This window comes from Mizuhopecten yessoensis, unplaced genomic scaffold (genome assembly GCF_002113885.1).
Source record: "Mizuhopecten yessoensis strain PY_sf001 unplaced genomic scaffold, ASM211388v2 scaffold10323, whole genome shotgun sequence".
Taxonomy (NCBI): Eukaryota; Metazoa; Mollusca; class Bivalvia; order Pectinida; family Pectinidae; genus Mizuhopecten; species Mizuhopecten yessoensis.
The window spans coordinates 382,159-400,016 of NW_018408489.1; the positions used below are offsets into that span (position 1 = coordinate 382,159).

At 36.9% G+C, this 17,858-nt stretch overlaps 1 protein-coding gene across 2 annotated transcripts in view; it reads right to left on the reverse strand.

Moving 5' to 3' along the window:
- Positions 1-17,858, reverse strand: part of LOC110460117 — an 85,253-nt gene that overhangs the window by 18,503 nt on the left and 48,892 nt on the right. The window contains exons 6-10 of one of the 2 annotated variants that reach the window (XM_021512851.1): positions 14,956-15,603; positions 13,947-14,579; positions 8,770-9,300; positions 6,705-7,127; positions 5,648-6,262 (exon numbers count right to left, since the gene is read on the reverse strand). In XM_021512851.1, coding sequence (XP_021368526.1) covers positions 5,648-6,262; positions 6,705-7,127; positions 8,770-9,300; positions 13,947-14,579; positions 14,956-15,603 — 2,850 coding nt within the window. Of the gene's footprint in view, positions 1-5,647; positions 6,263-6,704; positions 7,128-8,769; positions 9,382-13,946; positions 14,580-14,955; positions 15,604-17,858 lie in introns of both variants that reach the window. The other variant, XM_021512850.1, reaches the window with a different exon arrangement.

The window sequence follows — 17,858 nt, forward strand, 5'->3', positions numbered from 1 at the left end:
ACAGCTTTAACTTAGTTTTGCTAAACATATACTGTTTCTTCTACACTTGGAACCCCTATGTACAAGATATTGGGAATGCACTTTGCAAAGATTGTGATCAGGATTCAATGAAAACATTACATGTTTGAATTTACTATTATTGACAATTGGTAAGTCAATTTAATATTGAATGCAACCAATAAGTGTTTACAAAATTTAGTTCGGAGAATGATTGGTGCTTGTTTATCCCCATTGGTGTAATCATGAAAATACAAACAAAGGTATTCACGTCTGATTCACGTTATACCGCAGGTGTATAGCAAAATGAGTAGCGTTATGGGGAAGACGTTTACATCTGGATCGAAACACGTACAAATGCTGCCGTCAGAATCCAGTACATTAGTGTGTATTCTTAGTCTGACAGTAGTGCCCTCTCACTACCATTGTTGTATATACTAGTATGACTAAATAATAAATATCGTAGAGCAATGCTCCCGGATTCATTTGCTTTGATGACAAGTGTTCTCGTGATCTTGCCAGGATGATGATGCGGTTCGATAGCCTCGTCAGAACTTGTCGATGTCGGGTATACGTTTGGGATGGTACTGATTATGAACACGTGCGCTGAGGTCCTCTCAGACAGCAATCTCTATCTCCCAGACAACACTTGCTGGGTCGGGCAGGTTAATCACGTGTAAGTGTAGACGAGATTAGACAAGCGATAAGTTGTCTTAACATAAATTTAACACCTGACTTTAACAACTACAGTTAACATTCACTTTCGAAACAATTTAAATAAAGAACAGTCTCCCTCAACAAGTCTGTAAGACTAAATGACATCATGCTTTGTGTAATGACAGTTTCCTCTATTTCCACTGAATGGGACTAAAACGGCGTTAGTTCCGATTGTGTGATTAATCAGTTTATTATCGACGATCAAGCAACTCCAACAATCTTACTTAACCAAAAGAGTGTACAGTAAAATTACACTTGGACCATACCCCGAAATACACCAAATATCGGAAAACTGAAACCAGAGCGACAAAATTACCAAATCATTGCAAATATGAAACTAGAGTGAAAAAACATCAAAGCATTGCATAACTAAAAGTAGGATTGACATAATACCCGTCTTTATGAAAACCATTAGCATTCAACAATGGTTAAGGCATTTTCGTTCTCAAACTAGATCATCCAAAATAATGACATAGCAATATCACGAGTTCAGCGTAAAATGTTCATTACATTGCAAATACCGATGGCAAACCAAGATATTTCTCTCCCATTCAACATTAAACTGTATGATTTACGAATAAATGAACAAAGTTAAATGAAAACAGATATAAACAAAAGACAACAATTGCAAAATAGCAGGTTCCTAGACATTTTAACAACAGATTGACAAAAGATCACCCATTGACTAGGGTTCGGATAAATAATATAAATTGGAATGCTTATAACTTCTGTTTCGTTACTTCTGTTCAGTCTTAGAAAAACAATATAAGGCATACAGCTCCTACAGTAAACCTTGACCATGACAAAACGTCAAACCTCTACATCTACGTCATAGTTACATTCATCCTCGCACGGACAGCGGGCGTGTGCACGCAATAATGCCAGAAATAGTCCAAAAAGGGAGATGAACATGTCCAATGCGCATTCCTTCGTGTGCAGGATTCGAAATGCCAGAATATGTTTATGTTCGGTTTAAGGAGTTTAAATTTTATGTCAATGACATTTTTGGTTGTTGGAGAGAAAGAATGTCATAAATGGTTCACCTGTCAGCAAACACGAGGCTGATGGGTTGTATGTAGGTCTGATATATGTATTGATGTTGTGTTTGATTAGTGTGGAAAGGTATTGAACTGTACCTACCATAAGTCGTTATTTACTTGAGAGAGATATACTATTCATGAACAAATGTTTTTCTTTTACGAGCTTACTACGAGTCGCAATTTGTATACTTCTTACTTGGTAAATATTACAGAAATACTCATTAACTCACTGTCGCAGTCTTTCTGCAAGCGCCTTATTTGCAGGCTTTTCTAATGGCGGATGGATTTAAAACGTATGTTACATAATCTTGGATACAAATTCAAATTAGGTTTATGATAGCTGTGTAGCTTTAATACAGAAGAAAATACATCAAACAAAGTAAAGATACATCTATTTTCAGTTATGCATAAGACTAAAGTTTGAAAATTACATTTACGTAAATTGTTTCAAGAAATACTCAGGGAAATTTCGTAAGACCTCTTTTGTGCTGCAATTCTAATATATATTGGAACATTATCGAAATGCATTTTAAGCAGAATTATATATCCACATAAACTTTTCATATGTCATAGCCTTGGTGAGTTTCATGAAACATTAATTGTGAATATGATTATAAAACAGTATGTATACAAACAGCAATTGAAACCTGCTTACACAGATAAACACACTCGTTTAAAATATTTCTTATAGTTCGAAGTTTTTGATAACACGGTAAGTGAATAGCACCAAACGTCAAAGCTGTATGACTAATAGTTACCCCTTGGATGGCCCCCACTACGATGATAGTTTGATATGTCTACAATAGCCTATATGCCATCATACACAACCCCCACACAGGTACGGTGCATCAGTTACCGGTCCCAGCTCATTCACATCCTCACTGACAAGTCTGACCTCTGACCCCACCAAACATTCCAAATGCATATAAACTAGGTTTGGCAGCGACGGATGAATTGTCACACCTGTGAAGGGCCCACATAAGGGGGGCTTCACTAGAGTTATATACTTTTTATATTGATTAATACTTAAGTGTGTCACCTGTACAGTTCTTTACATTTTATTTCTTTTATTTCTTAAAAAATACACCGATTTCTTAGCTATGCATTTACTGTATATAATACATAACTCGATATGTATCATTAAATAATAAAATACAACCAATATGTTTCTGTAAGTATGACAACATATAAATGTCAATCAATGATTAACAAATGTATTCATGTAAATCATTGTGTAACTAGTTCACCTCTGAACTATGTAAATACAATATTACATTATCTTTCTGGTTTAATTTTCACAACTTTTGTCAACGTAAAAAGTAAATGTTGACTTTTATATTATAAATATATGTGTGCTCCAAACACGAGATGTATTATTATTTACGAAGAGTAAAACATTTCATATCGTGGTTTTAGCACGAAGCACGAATCTTTATATTTGGGATCAGCCATCTTCTTTGATTCAAGTAAACGTTTCGTTAAAGCAACATTTTGAAACCTTAGTTTCCCTCACGCCACCCCCTCCTCATCACAAGGCTGGGCGTTCTCAGACCTTCCAAAGTCTATGAACCATTAATCTCTGTAACATATCTTTGTTACCAAGGACGCTACCGCATCTTACCACGCAGTACTGGTTATCCCATTAGTTCCCTTATATTTGTATTAAGACATAGCTATAAATGCGACAAACTTTACCAAATGTAATTAAATAAGCATTCCTCATTCTACAATGCTTATCATCATTTAGTTGGTCAAAATACAGATATATTATAAACATTTACATTTTCTTCCATCTCATTTTTTCCTGACAATTTTAACATTTGGAATAAACTTAACCTAAACGATTCTTGTCTTTGCTCTGCTTTATTCACCCCGTTAATATATTTTCAAACAATGAGATGTTGATTCAAAAATTAATGAAATTCTTATTCAAAATTATTTAAACATTCCTATTATAGAAGATAGAAGAAGTCTTCTTCGGTTGTGGTTATAATACCTAATTCAGAAAAGACTACTTCCCTAGAGGTGTCTTTCAGTAAACAAATGTTCTTCTGATGATACGCACTTCCTACTTGATTCTTGCTTTCCTTTTCTCAAATATGCAATGCAATAAAATACAGAAACTGAAATTGAATTTAATTCCACACTCAATTTTTAAAGTATTCATACGAGTAGTAAATAGGTAAAAGGTCGGTCTACCAAGTGATAAAATCTAGAAACTCGACATCTAACAATGAAATGTTTTACTGAAATTTAAAAAGGATGGATTCCGAAGTTAATGACATTCTCCCGACGAATCACTTATTTGGTTTACTCTTCACCCCCACTGAAGGTTTAAGTAATCCATGCACTTTGACATGAGGAACGCAGATGATCATTTATACACGTATCCTTCTGTTTCAGTAGTAGTTTAGACCATATTGGTTAAACACCTTTTTGACACCTAGCTTCACCTATGAGATCTAGAAGGACGAAATAACTGTATGGTGTGTTGTAATTAATTTCTTTTATGTGCAATCACATCTCTGGCCTACGTTCCTCCTTTGCAAGGAAATAAAACTATTAAAACAATCCTATTATAAAATATAGAAGAATTCTTCTTCTTCAGTTGTGGTTATAAATACCTAATTCTGAAAAGACTACTTCCCTAGAAGTGATCTTCAGTAAACAAATGTTCGTCTGATTATACGCAACTGCTACTTGATTCTTGCTTATAAATCGCAGGCTTAAAGTTAATAAAGAACTTTAATTTACTTTCTATTATTAAACAACGACTTAAATTGGGGAGATTTTACAATGAAGCAAAGCAATAGGATACAAAAAATGAAATTGAATTTAATTCCACACACTCATCACACAACGCTGTCATACAAGGAGTACATCGTTAAATGGTTCGTCTACCAAGAGATACAATGTAGACACTGGGCAAAAAAATGGCCTCCTCCTCAAAATCACAAAAAAAATGTAATGGGGGTGGAGGATATGAATTTGGTATTTTAAATGAAGACATTCCTCTGATTCTACAAAGCATCCCACAGAAGTCGCTATTTACGGCCTGGCATCTGTTATCATTCAGGTAACTTCAAAGCAGCGTTATTAAAATTTCAAATTAATTGCTTTCTTTGTATAACTTTATAAATAGAGCAAGACCACGAATAAAGAGCTAAATGCTTTTCTATAGGTAAATCATTAGCGTCACGTGAGTATACCACATAATATAACTCTGTTAACTCCAAAGGAACATTCTGTAAGAGACCTGAACTAGCAACTAGACCTCAAAAGATGAACAGTGAGATTGCATTAACACCTTTTGGATAAAACACTCAGCTAAAATAATCGCTAAAGTAAGGAAGCAACTATTCAAAATATAGCTTGTTTTTGAGGACAGCCAAACAACATGTCACGGCCCATCTGGTAATTTCTCCCATAAAACGTGTTCATAGTGTGGGTAACAAAACAAATGCCTGATAGCAGCCATGAACAAGTCAAGTAAAATAGAGTTATGCCCCTTGTCGGGAACTTTTGTGTGATACAACATGAAGTGGTCCCTGCTGATTGTGCTGTGTTTCTAACGTGAACTACAGGAAGGGCGTTTTAGATTTGTTTGATTTTAAGATACATATTCATATATCGGTGACTTCAGTTGATCATTGGGCTGTTGCACTCGTTGGGTTTCTTTTGACAAAGATAAGCAAATATGTAACATTTCCAAGAGATGCAAGATTGATAGGGATATTTTCCGTATTTTTTTTTAGATATGATAAAAAGAGTCTTTGACTCCTATTTATCACTTCCGGCATATATTTGTGGAATAATAAAAAACAGACAAAAGCATTAACTTAAAGTACCCATATGTAACAATATAGAATAGGGTAACATTATAAAAATCTTACCTGGTGTCTGCGGCTGCGGCTGAGGCTGCGGTCGGGGTTGCGGTCTCGGTGTTGGAGGACGGTTTACGTTAAGAGTTCCAGTGAGATTCGTTATTTCTATGTACTCGACTTGTGGTCGAGGATTCCGAGGAGGACTAATGTTGGTGACAACATTTCCTGATCCGGTTCCTACCGGCGGCTGACGTCTGACATTCTCCCTCCCAAGGTCACCTTCCAGTTCGATCACGATTTCGCTGCCGCCGGTGCCTCGGTCTGGTTGAGGGTTTACCGGGGAACCCCCTCCTGTTATCACATTGATTCCGGAAGATCCAATACCCCCACCGGAAATACCGGGGTTAACTGGTGTAACGTTAATGGGTGGAATAACCGGCCCGACTGCGGTGCGTTCGGTTGGGAGTCCTTCCGTTCTAGGCATCAAGTTAAAAGATTGGAGATATCCTTTCCTAGCATTCCACGTATCCATACGTTCGAATGTAGCGTCCGCATAGCGTTCCCTCACCATGTCCGACAACGACCTACCGACGTACGATTTGCTACTCCACTCCCGAACTTCTTGCTGAGGGGTTCCGAACGACTGGTATCCTCCCTTCTGACCGTCCATATACATAGTCAGTCCTGAAACAGGTCACACACAATACACGTACAATATCTGCTTCATTTTTTTTTATTTTATAATGTAAAAGAAAAATCGTAAAAACATTCCGTTGAAGAGCGGAGGCTGGTCAAAATTTTCTGACCGCGAAATCGAAATATGAACGATTTTATTTGGCCACAAAAAACTCAGGTGAGCTCCGTTCAACGAAAAAGCCCAAGTAGTTATGTTTTAATGCGAACAGATGATGTATACTGAAGTATTGTTCGCAATAAGTCGTGAGGAAGTCATAAGCGAATTAACATCTTCCGCTACTACTGATTTTCAAATATAATTACTGTCAATACTAAACATATCCGCCCCTAAATCTACGACGATAAACCCTAAAGGTATAGTTCGCAAAGTAAAGAGTACTCTAAACTAGAATGACTAATAGTATTCTAACTGACACGTCCTTGACCTTACCTCCTTGATCATGCCACGAGAGCTCCACGAGGTGCCATTCGTTTGGTTCGAACCCAGGTGCCGACACTGTCCAGGACTTGGTCGGTGTCCTGGCCGTGGCGTACAACTTCTCGTCTCGATAGTAAAGCGAGACTGGGAAACTGTCAAAGAAATACATGTTTCCGAGTAACGTTTCCGGTTTCACTGCCATCACCATGGTTATACCTTCCGGGCAGTTCTCGAGATTACCGTTACAGATGAGGTCGTCCCCGAGATCAAGATATTGACCTTTACCGTTGACCCTGATGGCACTACCGTGTTGACCTTGAACCTGGACCGGACCCTCGTGCAGACGAATGGTCCTGGTCGGGAGAACTATGTTGGATGTACCGTTTTGTATCCTGATAACTCGGTCAAATGGAATAACTTCGTGCTTGAGGAATTCTGCAATAAAATTATTAATAGAATCCTGTCCATGCATGTAACCAAATTGCATTTTTTTAATGTGTGTTATTGAAAATATATAAAGATTAAAAATTTGAAAATAATAAATTATCAATACGTTTTTAACCAACAAATTAAGGTTACAATCAACAGATAATAGACGGACAGAGACGTAAAACAAACAAGTTTGGACAAAGACAGATAAAGAGCACAACAAAGCATCGATTTCGAATTCCAGATTCACGGAAGAAATATTTAAAATATAACTAAACATTGCTGTAGCCTAGATCAACAGATTAGGGGAGCAAACTAAAAAAAATGGGTCTATGGGCTTCTTTTTACATGAAAATAACGGACTTTTTGTTTTCATTCGTTTTTCTATAGAATGCTATCTAAACGATCACACATTGACGCCAATTATCTCCCTTCTTTTCATTGATAACGCATAGTCTATGAAGGCGAAGTAAATATATGACCTGTTATAAGACAACTTCATGTTTTGATTATACTTGTTTAATATCCAATTTCGATAATATTTTTATTGTAGTAAACTAGTGAATGAAAGCATGCTACATTCTGTGTAAACTACCCCGTGCTTTTTGAGTTGTTGCTATGGTTAGCGTACCAATTACTACTTCCGGTGGGAGTTTACTCTGCTGATACGACGAGGACAATTATATGAAATACATTGTTTTCATTTTTCAATTTATTTTTTAAAATTCAAAACTCAGTTCACTTAACGTGTTAAAAAGGTGACCGTATCCAATTATGTTATTGCAGGAAAAATATCTATACTTTGCAAACTTTAGGTTAAATTTGAGATGCCAGCATGTCCTCGCCATACCAGCACCTTTCTGACGCTACAGTTATACCCTATTACACAGTACAGGCATTGTCCTGCAACTTTCTAGATTTGATTTTTCGTAGAAAAGAAAAATCAAACCAGACTTCACAAATGTCGCCCCATCTTATTAAGTTGGTATCCAAATACAATAAGGAATCATAGACATAAACAATACCACATTTCTTTCATTTTTTCAGTAAATTATCCCCATTTTGCATCCAAACCAAATACGACGTCCATAGTGTATAGACTGACAGGGCGTTTCCTTCGTTTCTTCAGTATATTGCATTGTTTTTATTACTGCCAGAGGAACTACACCAAAAGAAGGATTATTTGTGAAGAGTGATTGGCTGATCATTGATTTATGTTATTTTATTAATAAATGTATTCATATTTTATTTAGATGTTATTTATGTTATTATATAATCATCAACAAATCGAATCGAGAAAGACGCAGGACAGACCGCATAATACAATTATATAGTAAAATTACAACTAAACATAATAATTTTGACTTTGATTTAGGATATTCAAATTCTATCTACCAAAAGATGCCTTCAATTCTCAGAAATAGCCCGTTTGAAAAACCGAGAGAAAATGTCAAGGAGAATAAGATAAAGTCTACTTTGAATATTAGTTATCATTTTGAAGATTTGTTATATTTTTTATATTAGTTATTACTTGATAGTAAATGTCTGTTATTACTGGAATGACTTTTACATTAAATGTTAATAAAAATGCGTCAAACTGACCGCTTCTGTTCTTGTCATTTTTTACCGGGCACATTTTATCCCCTACCTCCTATCTGTCCGGCTCTCATGACCTGGTCCCTTGGACCATACCAGTACTGTATCTCGTCTACAAGGGCCCTGGTCCGCGCTGGCTCGTCCCTCTGTTCCCGTCCGACGTACACATTTCTGCCAGAGGGCACATCGGCCTGTGACTGGGTCCAGGTGGCAGTGGCGCCCTCTTTGACACCGTCGAGATAAAGTGCAAGACCTTTTTCTGGTGTCCATGACACTTCAACATTGTGCCACCTGTCAGCTTGAAAATTTGGACTGGAAACTTGCCAAGTCTTCCCGTCTGAGTGGAACCTAGCAACGAGTTCGCCATCACGATAGAAGAGCGAGTACGAAGGTGCCGATACGAAGTAAGAGCCATCCACAAGTTCCCTTGATTTTATCCAAAGCGACATCGTCAGTCCGTTCTTACATTGGTTGATATCCGCCAAACACTTGTCGTCTGGGACGCCAAGATCCACGTACTGTCCTGTTCCAGCCAATGAAACTGCGTTGCCGATTTTGCCCGGGACTATCTTGGCGCCATTTGCTAAAGTAACAGTATAGCGGGGGTGACGAACTATGCCGTTTTGTTCGTCCTCCATGGAGAAAGTCTCGTGAGGAATGTTGTCTGTGAGAAATGTGAAAACCCACCAATCATAAACATCCACATGCATGTTAATGAAGAGACAACAAAACTAACACTAAAAGAGGAGCCGACAGGGGGTCATCATTTCCGGACCAGGTCCCGACTTATTCTTTAGGTTCCTAGTTTTACTTCTATCGTTACAAAACTCCTATAATTTCCTATCCCATCAGTCCCCATACGTTCCATCCCATAATCTCAGTCTTTATCTGCCATCTTCTCCTTACACCCCGATCTTTCCCTTCACTTCCGAGTGCATCCTCGTCCCTTTCACCCGGAACCCCCCTGACATATCTCGTGTAGAATACCCCTATGCTCGCTATATTACAACCCGAAATTGTTTCTGGATCCACCATTGATTTCCTGAAGTTGTCATATATCTTAATTCTGAATTTTAATTCCAACCCGATTCTGAAATCCGTAACCCTTTTCTATCTTGTTCTACGTCTTTGTAAATTATCCACTTCCGGTTCCCACCTGTCAACTCCTCCTAAAAGGGGCAGGTTCTATCTAACGGTGGCAGGATCAACTATTATATTTCTTACATACAATTAAGTTCCTGTTCTGATTGATGAAAATGAATGCATTATCGACAAATGACATCAAACGAACGTTAATTTTTAAAGTGTGAAAATATTACATCATCTGATTATTTATTCAATAAGAAAAAAAAAGATCGCTAACGTGACGCTTTTCATTCCTAAAACAAAGTCTTAATCTTCATTTTCAAGAATGGCCGTTTTTAGCTATTTTGACCCTTCATTTTGGAATCGACGTTTCAAAAAAATCATGATATAGTAAAATATTGAATGTTTTTGTGCAAATAAAATACCAGAGTGTAAGAAGTACCAATAGTTTCTTGATTTGAACTCTTAAATGATATTTTTTTCTCAATTTTCCTCATGTAGTTGAACCAACTATTTCTACGTGACATTCAGGGGGATTTAGGTTAGGTGATAAATAAACCATAGAAATACTATATACTACATGATATACAAACGATGAAGGGGCTCACGTAGGCCAAAGGAAACTACCCATCACCAAATGATCATCACAACTATGACGTCACTATATTGTGACGTCATAATAAATGTGTTAATTTTGGAAAGATTAAATAATGAGGTGTAAATCGATTCGGTGATTTTCTATTACAGGAAAACATTTCAAACAAAATAAGTACACTTTGAAATAAAGTTTACTACATGTGAACATGTGAACAAAATGTTAAATTTAGAACATATGAACGCGCGGAAGACAACATGCAGATATAAGGATAAGGTTAAATCTAAAAATGAAAGTGCATCATTAGCATTAGATGAAGACATTTTTCCATTTTGCATATGAAAAATGTCAATTCTTTTACCTTGAAATTGATTTCATGTCATGCTTTAGTTTCCAGTTTTCCCAAAGAAGTAAAGGAAGAAAGACAACTCTAATAAAAAAAAATGAAAAATGGTTTCCAAACCTTTAGTTTTCGAAACTCGTGGTTATTTGTTTCGAAAACATGTGTGATTTAAAATTCATGCAGAGTTAAAATTTTAAGAGAAAGTTTCTCATGGACATTGACTTTGTCAATTTGGAATGTTGGTTAATGAGCTTCGGCATGATAACTTTTTACATGACATAACGTGAGGTATACAGGACTCCAACATACAGTGCTCAAAGCAAATAAAAAATATAAGAAAGACAGGATACGTATGACAATATAAGTACATTTTACACATCAATTTAAGGGCTATACTGCCTAGTTTTAGTTAAGGTTAAAATTAGAAAGTTAAAATTATCAGTAGTTTGATAAACATAACCAAGGGCATACCAGTATAAGTTCTTAGAGCGTAATGGTAGGTTAAACTTCTTGTCAAATATTGAAATCGATTGTGAACGTTACGTTTTCGTTATTCCGTCTTTGCGTTTTGCAGAGTTATCTTCTCTTCTGAGCAGGTATTGATTGTTACGTCATTGGTTTGTGTAAGAAAATTACGTCCTTTTCTCAAAAATTGATGACGTTTCTCTCACAAACCAATGACGTAACAATCAATACCTGCTCACAAGAGAAGATAACTCTGCAATACGCAAAGACGGAATAACATATATGAAAATTGTTTCAGGCTTAAAACTCAAGAAAATCTTAAAATCGTTGATGTTTTTGAAAGCTCAGCAAAGAGTAAAATGACGAGTTAGTTGGAGTATTCCGCTTTTCGTAAAACCGTCGCATATCTAAAATAGTTATTTTTCTCTTTCAACAAAACCATATATGGAAATTGTACAATAAAATTGTTTTCTATTAACAGCCCTTTTTGGTTATATTTTTCAACCGGAAATGTCGTATAAAATGTGGAGGGGTTGGAAAACGTGTCGATGGAAACGATGAGGGTACAAAACGAAAATACAAATGCAAAAATATTAAAGCAGCAGCGAGTGTTTTAGTGACATTACAAGTAACAACGCTACCTACAAAACCGGAAGTGATGTTTCCGCCATGATGGATTTCACTGCTCAACTTCTTAACAAGAGCTTTTAACTAATTCCATTAGAACAACATTGTTACACTAGACTTCCTCCTATGGACTTCTGAAAGGACGAGATATCATGTAAAAATAGAACAAGAAAGTACATGCAAGATGCAAAACACCCAGAGATATAAAGAACAATTCAGAAACGTATGCTACATGGAGGATCCCGAAATGCTACCAAATAACGACAGTTAAAGGATACCGAAATACTACGATCTAATCGACCATGGACATCTGTTCCACAACCCATGAGTTTATTAAACAGTATCGTACTGGAGGATTCGTGTACATGCACGTGTGTGCATCCCTAAGTGTAAGAAAACAACGTGATGACTAATGTCCAAATCATAGTGACTCTCTGTGGTGACTGTCAGGGAACAAGAACGAAGGCTTTCATTGGATATCATTGCCATGTGTCAGAAAAAGAAAAGTAACGACGTAGCGTATTGGACAATGCAGTCATGTGTTCATTATTGTAAAATTTTGGTAGATTGTGGAACAGGTGCCCGCGTCAAGAATCAGATAAATAAATGACAGAGTGGTCTAACAAAAAAAAACTATACAAAATATGGTTGTATTTCAAATTCCATGGATATACTTAATATTTAAACATAAAGGTATTACGTGATGTACTTATCGAATTGTTCATGACCGAAACAAATGTAAAAGGTATGACTTTTAATCTCGTGATATTTGTTTATAATTTGACTGACCACCCTGTAACGACAGAACCTTGCCACTAATATCGTTCCATGCAAACAGTAGAAGTAAATATAACAACACCGCTCCCCTTCTTCGCGACATGCACTGGCGTCAAAAATGTCGAAATGAACTTCTATCTATAAAACTCTTCTACTAACGACTAGTTTAAAACTTCATAAATCATCTTCATAAATATTCTTTTGAGATTCAACTCCATTCCACAACATCTACTAGGCATGCTAAGGTCAAATCATTCGCTAAACCACATCTCATAAACTAACTATATGCAAATTTCGCCGAACAGAATACTGACCAATCAGCTAGCCCGACTACCACTATAGCGCCACCTGACGGCAATATCAATGCGCGATATGAAAAAGTTTATGTCCGAATCTACACACAACATGGTGACGTCACAACAGACATACAAAAACAACGTACAACGAATCAGACACGTGATTAATAACATAAATACAAGCGTTTCAGCAACAATGAGCAAATGTGAAGCGCATGCGCAAGGAGTGTTTAAAGTACACACTGCCAATATGTTTGTTATGTAAACAAAACAGTATGTAAATGACAAACAACATCGAGAGTTTGGACATGGCAGCACAGAATGGAAAATGTTTACTTACATATTTACACATGTTCAATTACATATCATTTTATCAAAATATACATTTATTAGTTTGTTTAGAAACAAACAAAATATATATATTATTCTCAATTTCACTGCAGCAACACTTCAACGTGTCCTATCGAGGCTAACCGGATGATACAAAAAAATCATAAATCTTGTCTGATGTTTATATCCATAACAAACAAAATCAAATGGAAACATGTACGATAGACATTACAGGAAAACTTTTTTTTGTTCTGGGAAATTTTGACATATTACTTTGTGATATATCGGTGAGACGTTGGAAGGAGTAATTTATATAAAATAGAAGTGGACATGGGAACTATGATGGGTGGTAAATGAAGAGCTTATTATCAGAGTTTCAATGTATGTATGTAGACGAGGAGAATTCTATCGAGATTTCAAAGTTTGAATTTTACAACTAAACTGGCTTACTTCAGAACTTGTTACAGCATCCACGATTTTGTTTAAAGATATACACTCCCGATGAAGTAACTTGATTTGTGCTGTTTTGAAAGACTTACAAATGTACTGAAAACAAATTTTATTTTGAATTATAAAACTGTTATTATTTTTGTCAAAATATTGAATAAAAAAACCAAACTCTACTCATCTCATCAAAATACATAGTGTCGGTAATACCTAAGTTAGACTTTCGAAATGAAATATTTCATCCTAAACAAAGTGTGACTTACCCCGTAAGAGGTAATTAAAGGCCAGTAACTCTTCCCTCCTGGCGAACCAAATCTCCATCTCATCTATAGTCATTCTGGCGTCGTTGACATTATCGGTGGAGTCGCCATTATTTGCCCTTCCCACATAGAAGTTAGGAACGGAGGTAGCGACCTCTATCGGTACGTTTGTGTAACGAGATTTGGCCACGAGAGTGTTGTTTACATATACGGAGAGTCCGTGATCCGGATGCCAGGACATCTCCATGTGATTCCACGTTTCCGGTTCCACACGTGGGAAGTTCACCTCCCAGTGTTTGCCATCCTGGTCTACGGTGACGTAAATATTACCCTCTTTATGGAACATGCGCAGACCGTTTTTTCCGGTGGACATAATATACATGTTTTCAAAGAAGGCCTGGAAGTTCATCCACGCTCCAATGGTTATACCGTTCGGACATTTTTCCAAGTTTCCGAGACAAGAGCCTTGGTTTTGGCCAATGTCCAAATACTGACCGAAGCCGTTAAGTTTCAGTGCCCTTCCCACAACTCCCGGAACCTGTCCAGGGGAGCCCACTGTGGGTAGGTAGAGTTCGGAGTGTAAAAGTTTCCCACGGCGCATGTTCTGGAAATCGATCAAGTAGCTAGTTGGCTTTCCTGAAGGGATGACAACAAATAAGAGATATAACGAGGCATTTCATTGGTTAATATTGTTATGTGTTTGACATGATTAAAGTAACAACATTTATCATTGGATTGTGAAGTCGTGCGATAAACCATAGATTACAGTAAATCGACAGAACAGTCTATATATGTATTCTTTTAATATAAATACATGATTTTAACTTCTGACTTAAAGAATTTCTTTGTTAATAAATCAATAATAAAAATAGCGTGAATATTGGGAGCTCATAAAATTAGGTAAAATAAATAAGAATGCTTATCAAATGAGAGATTTTCATATCACATTTCAGTTTTTGAGACAGAAGTTTTGGACTGTGGACTTGGTGAACGATTCAATTTAAAACATTACCTTTTTGCAGATACCCAAAAGCCGTTAGATAGTCACGAGGCCCGTACCAATACGCCAGTTCATCGAATGTGCCTTTCCCATACTGCCCGTCCTCCATATAAACGTTTCCGCGGCCCAGATATATCTTGTTCTGAAGAGCGCTTTCAATTAAACTTTCCGGAAGTGGATCCGTTCTTTTTGATGGATCCTTGTCCTTAGCAACAGGAACTTCGTCAACAAAAACTTCTAATCCAGTTTCAGGATCCCAGGAAATTTCAAGGAAATACCATGTTCCCGGCACAAGTACATCTGTTGACGCTTCCCACATTCTGGTCGATGTCCCGGCCGTGACCTTCAGATTTCTCCTCGTGTTACTCAAAGTTAACCCGTTATGGCCGCTGGTGAAAAAATACATATTATTTCTGAAAGTTGTTGGTCTAAACCAAAGCGAGGTATATATGCCATGGTGACAAAAGTCTAAGTTTCCAAAACACTCGAAAGATTTTTCACCAAAGTCGACCACCTGCTGTTCGCCGTTTAATTTGATGGCTTTCCCGATTTTCCCGGAGACGAGTTTAGGTCGATTGAAGGTTTCCACGAGGAGTGTCGGATGTATTAGACGATCTCCTAGCATCGAATCCATACTGAATTGGTAATTGTCGGGCTTTCCTGAAATATATCCATTTATTGATTAATTAAACGATTAACATGAAAAAATCATATTTTCATAGAATACAACACAAAAGTAAAATTAACCAGCATCTTGATTTATTGAATCACACTGGTACAAACTTGAGGAACCTCATTGTATTAACACTTATGTTTCTGTCTACGTCAGAACTTCGTTAGTTCGGACAATTTATTTTAAATAACATTCAAAACTTCGTTAATCCGGAAACTCAATTCCTTTGCATATATTATATACAGAGGAAAGTTTTGTTAATGGTGGGTTTAATAAAAAAAAATCTTTAAGAAACTTCAGGAAAAAACCCTTTCGAAACAAAACAAAAATAATACTAAAGAAAAAAAAGATTGGGTTCAATTGTATTGGGCGGGCTACCAACCGGCACCTATTCAAGAGCGCGATCCCACTACTGTCCGACACGGGGACTTCTGCCTGCTGTGTTTCCACCCTGGGCCGATTCGTCCCTCCTTAGACAACCTGGTCACTCTGGGCTCCCCCAAAGTGGCTATATTGATACCGGACTTAGCGCGGACGCCCTATCGACACAGAGCACCGGAGGGTAGAACCCCCACCCTCAAACCGTCCTCCAACCTCGGCCTCCAAGTAACTGGATTACAGGAGCACGCCACAACTCCCAGCCGAGAGACGTCTGTACAAAATAGTCTTATAAACCTACCATCGTCAATATGCAAATTAAAATAAAATCGAGCATCAACAAATGTTGTTATTATCATTTTATTTTGTAAAATTTATATGAATAAAGAGATAAATTTTACAACGTTCAAATTGAAATCAATAATATAAATAACAAACATGCCGTGAAATGCCACGTCTCACATTATCGGTGAACTTTGACCTCTAGACCATACGTGCTGTATTCTACTGCACATGTGCCCTGCGGATATTACGTGACCAGACAGTATATATATCAATAAAATGCTTGCAGCCATGAGATTCTAGCATTTGTCATTTAGTCTCAAGACGGTGATATGCAGATGATATTTGGATGTAAACAAACAACAAAATATTGACACTAATCGAGACTAGTTCACTCATTAAATTGCATTTTCTACATAAAATTATATAAAAATAAAAATAAATCAATATTAAGCCAGAGTAAGGTACAGTCAGCCCTACAAATTCATACTGTCGTTATTGAAGGGATTGGTTTAATCATAACCGTTTCCATTTTATATCCTTTTCCTTGAGTTCTGAAATATGACAGAATGAATGACAACGGAATCCCTAAGCGTTCATGACGTCTGCGTGTATAGAGCCATATGGCGTACGTACAGGTGTGTACCGACTGAGGTTGTGACGTGGCAGACACAAGGAAAAATCGATTTCAATTTAAACGTTTTCAAATGAAATCTCTTTTTAAAACGGTACAATTTATTGTACAGTAGTGTAAGTTAACTAATTGTATTTGTAAATTCTGTAAATTTGTAACATGAAAAACGATGGTAGGTTTATAAGACTATTTTGTACAGACGTCTCTCGGCTGGGAGTTGTGGCGTGCTCCTGTAATCCAGGTACTTGGAGGCCGAGGTTGGAGGACGGTTTGAGGGTGGGGGTTCTACCCTCCGGTGCTCTGTGTCGATAGGGCGTCCGCGCTAAGTCCGGTATCAATATGGCCACTTTGGGGGAGCCCAGAGTGACCAGGTTGTCTAAGGAGGGACGAATCGGCCCAGGGTGGAAACACAGCAGGCAGAAGTCCCCGTGTCGGACAGTAGTGGGATCGCGCCCTTGAATAGGTGCCGGTTGGTAGCCCGCCCAATACAATTGAACCCAATCTTTTTTTCTTTGTTTTTATTTATCTAAATATTTATTGAATTTATTAGCATTTCAAGATAATATTTTCGCAATATATATCGGACAAGGCACTTTGCCATTCAAATAAAGAATTGTCGTTCCTTTCACTTATGTGCACCTGTAGTATGCCAATGGTTAGATGTGTAGACACTAGAAAAACCAAAACTGAAATTTGACTAATTACAACTTTTTAAATTAGAAGCTTCATTATGTTTTCAATTTATTCAATTTATTTTTTTACCAAATGCACATTGCATATAGGCGTACAGAAATATACATATAGATAAATACATTACAAATATCTTGTACAATGGCGGAGAACATATGCAATAGATTCAATTCCATACATAATATTTACAAATTCATGAAATAGTCATAAGTTGGGGAAAACTTTAAGGTTTTCCTAAGGTAACTTAGCGGACTCTTA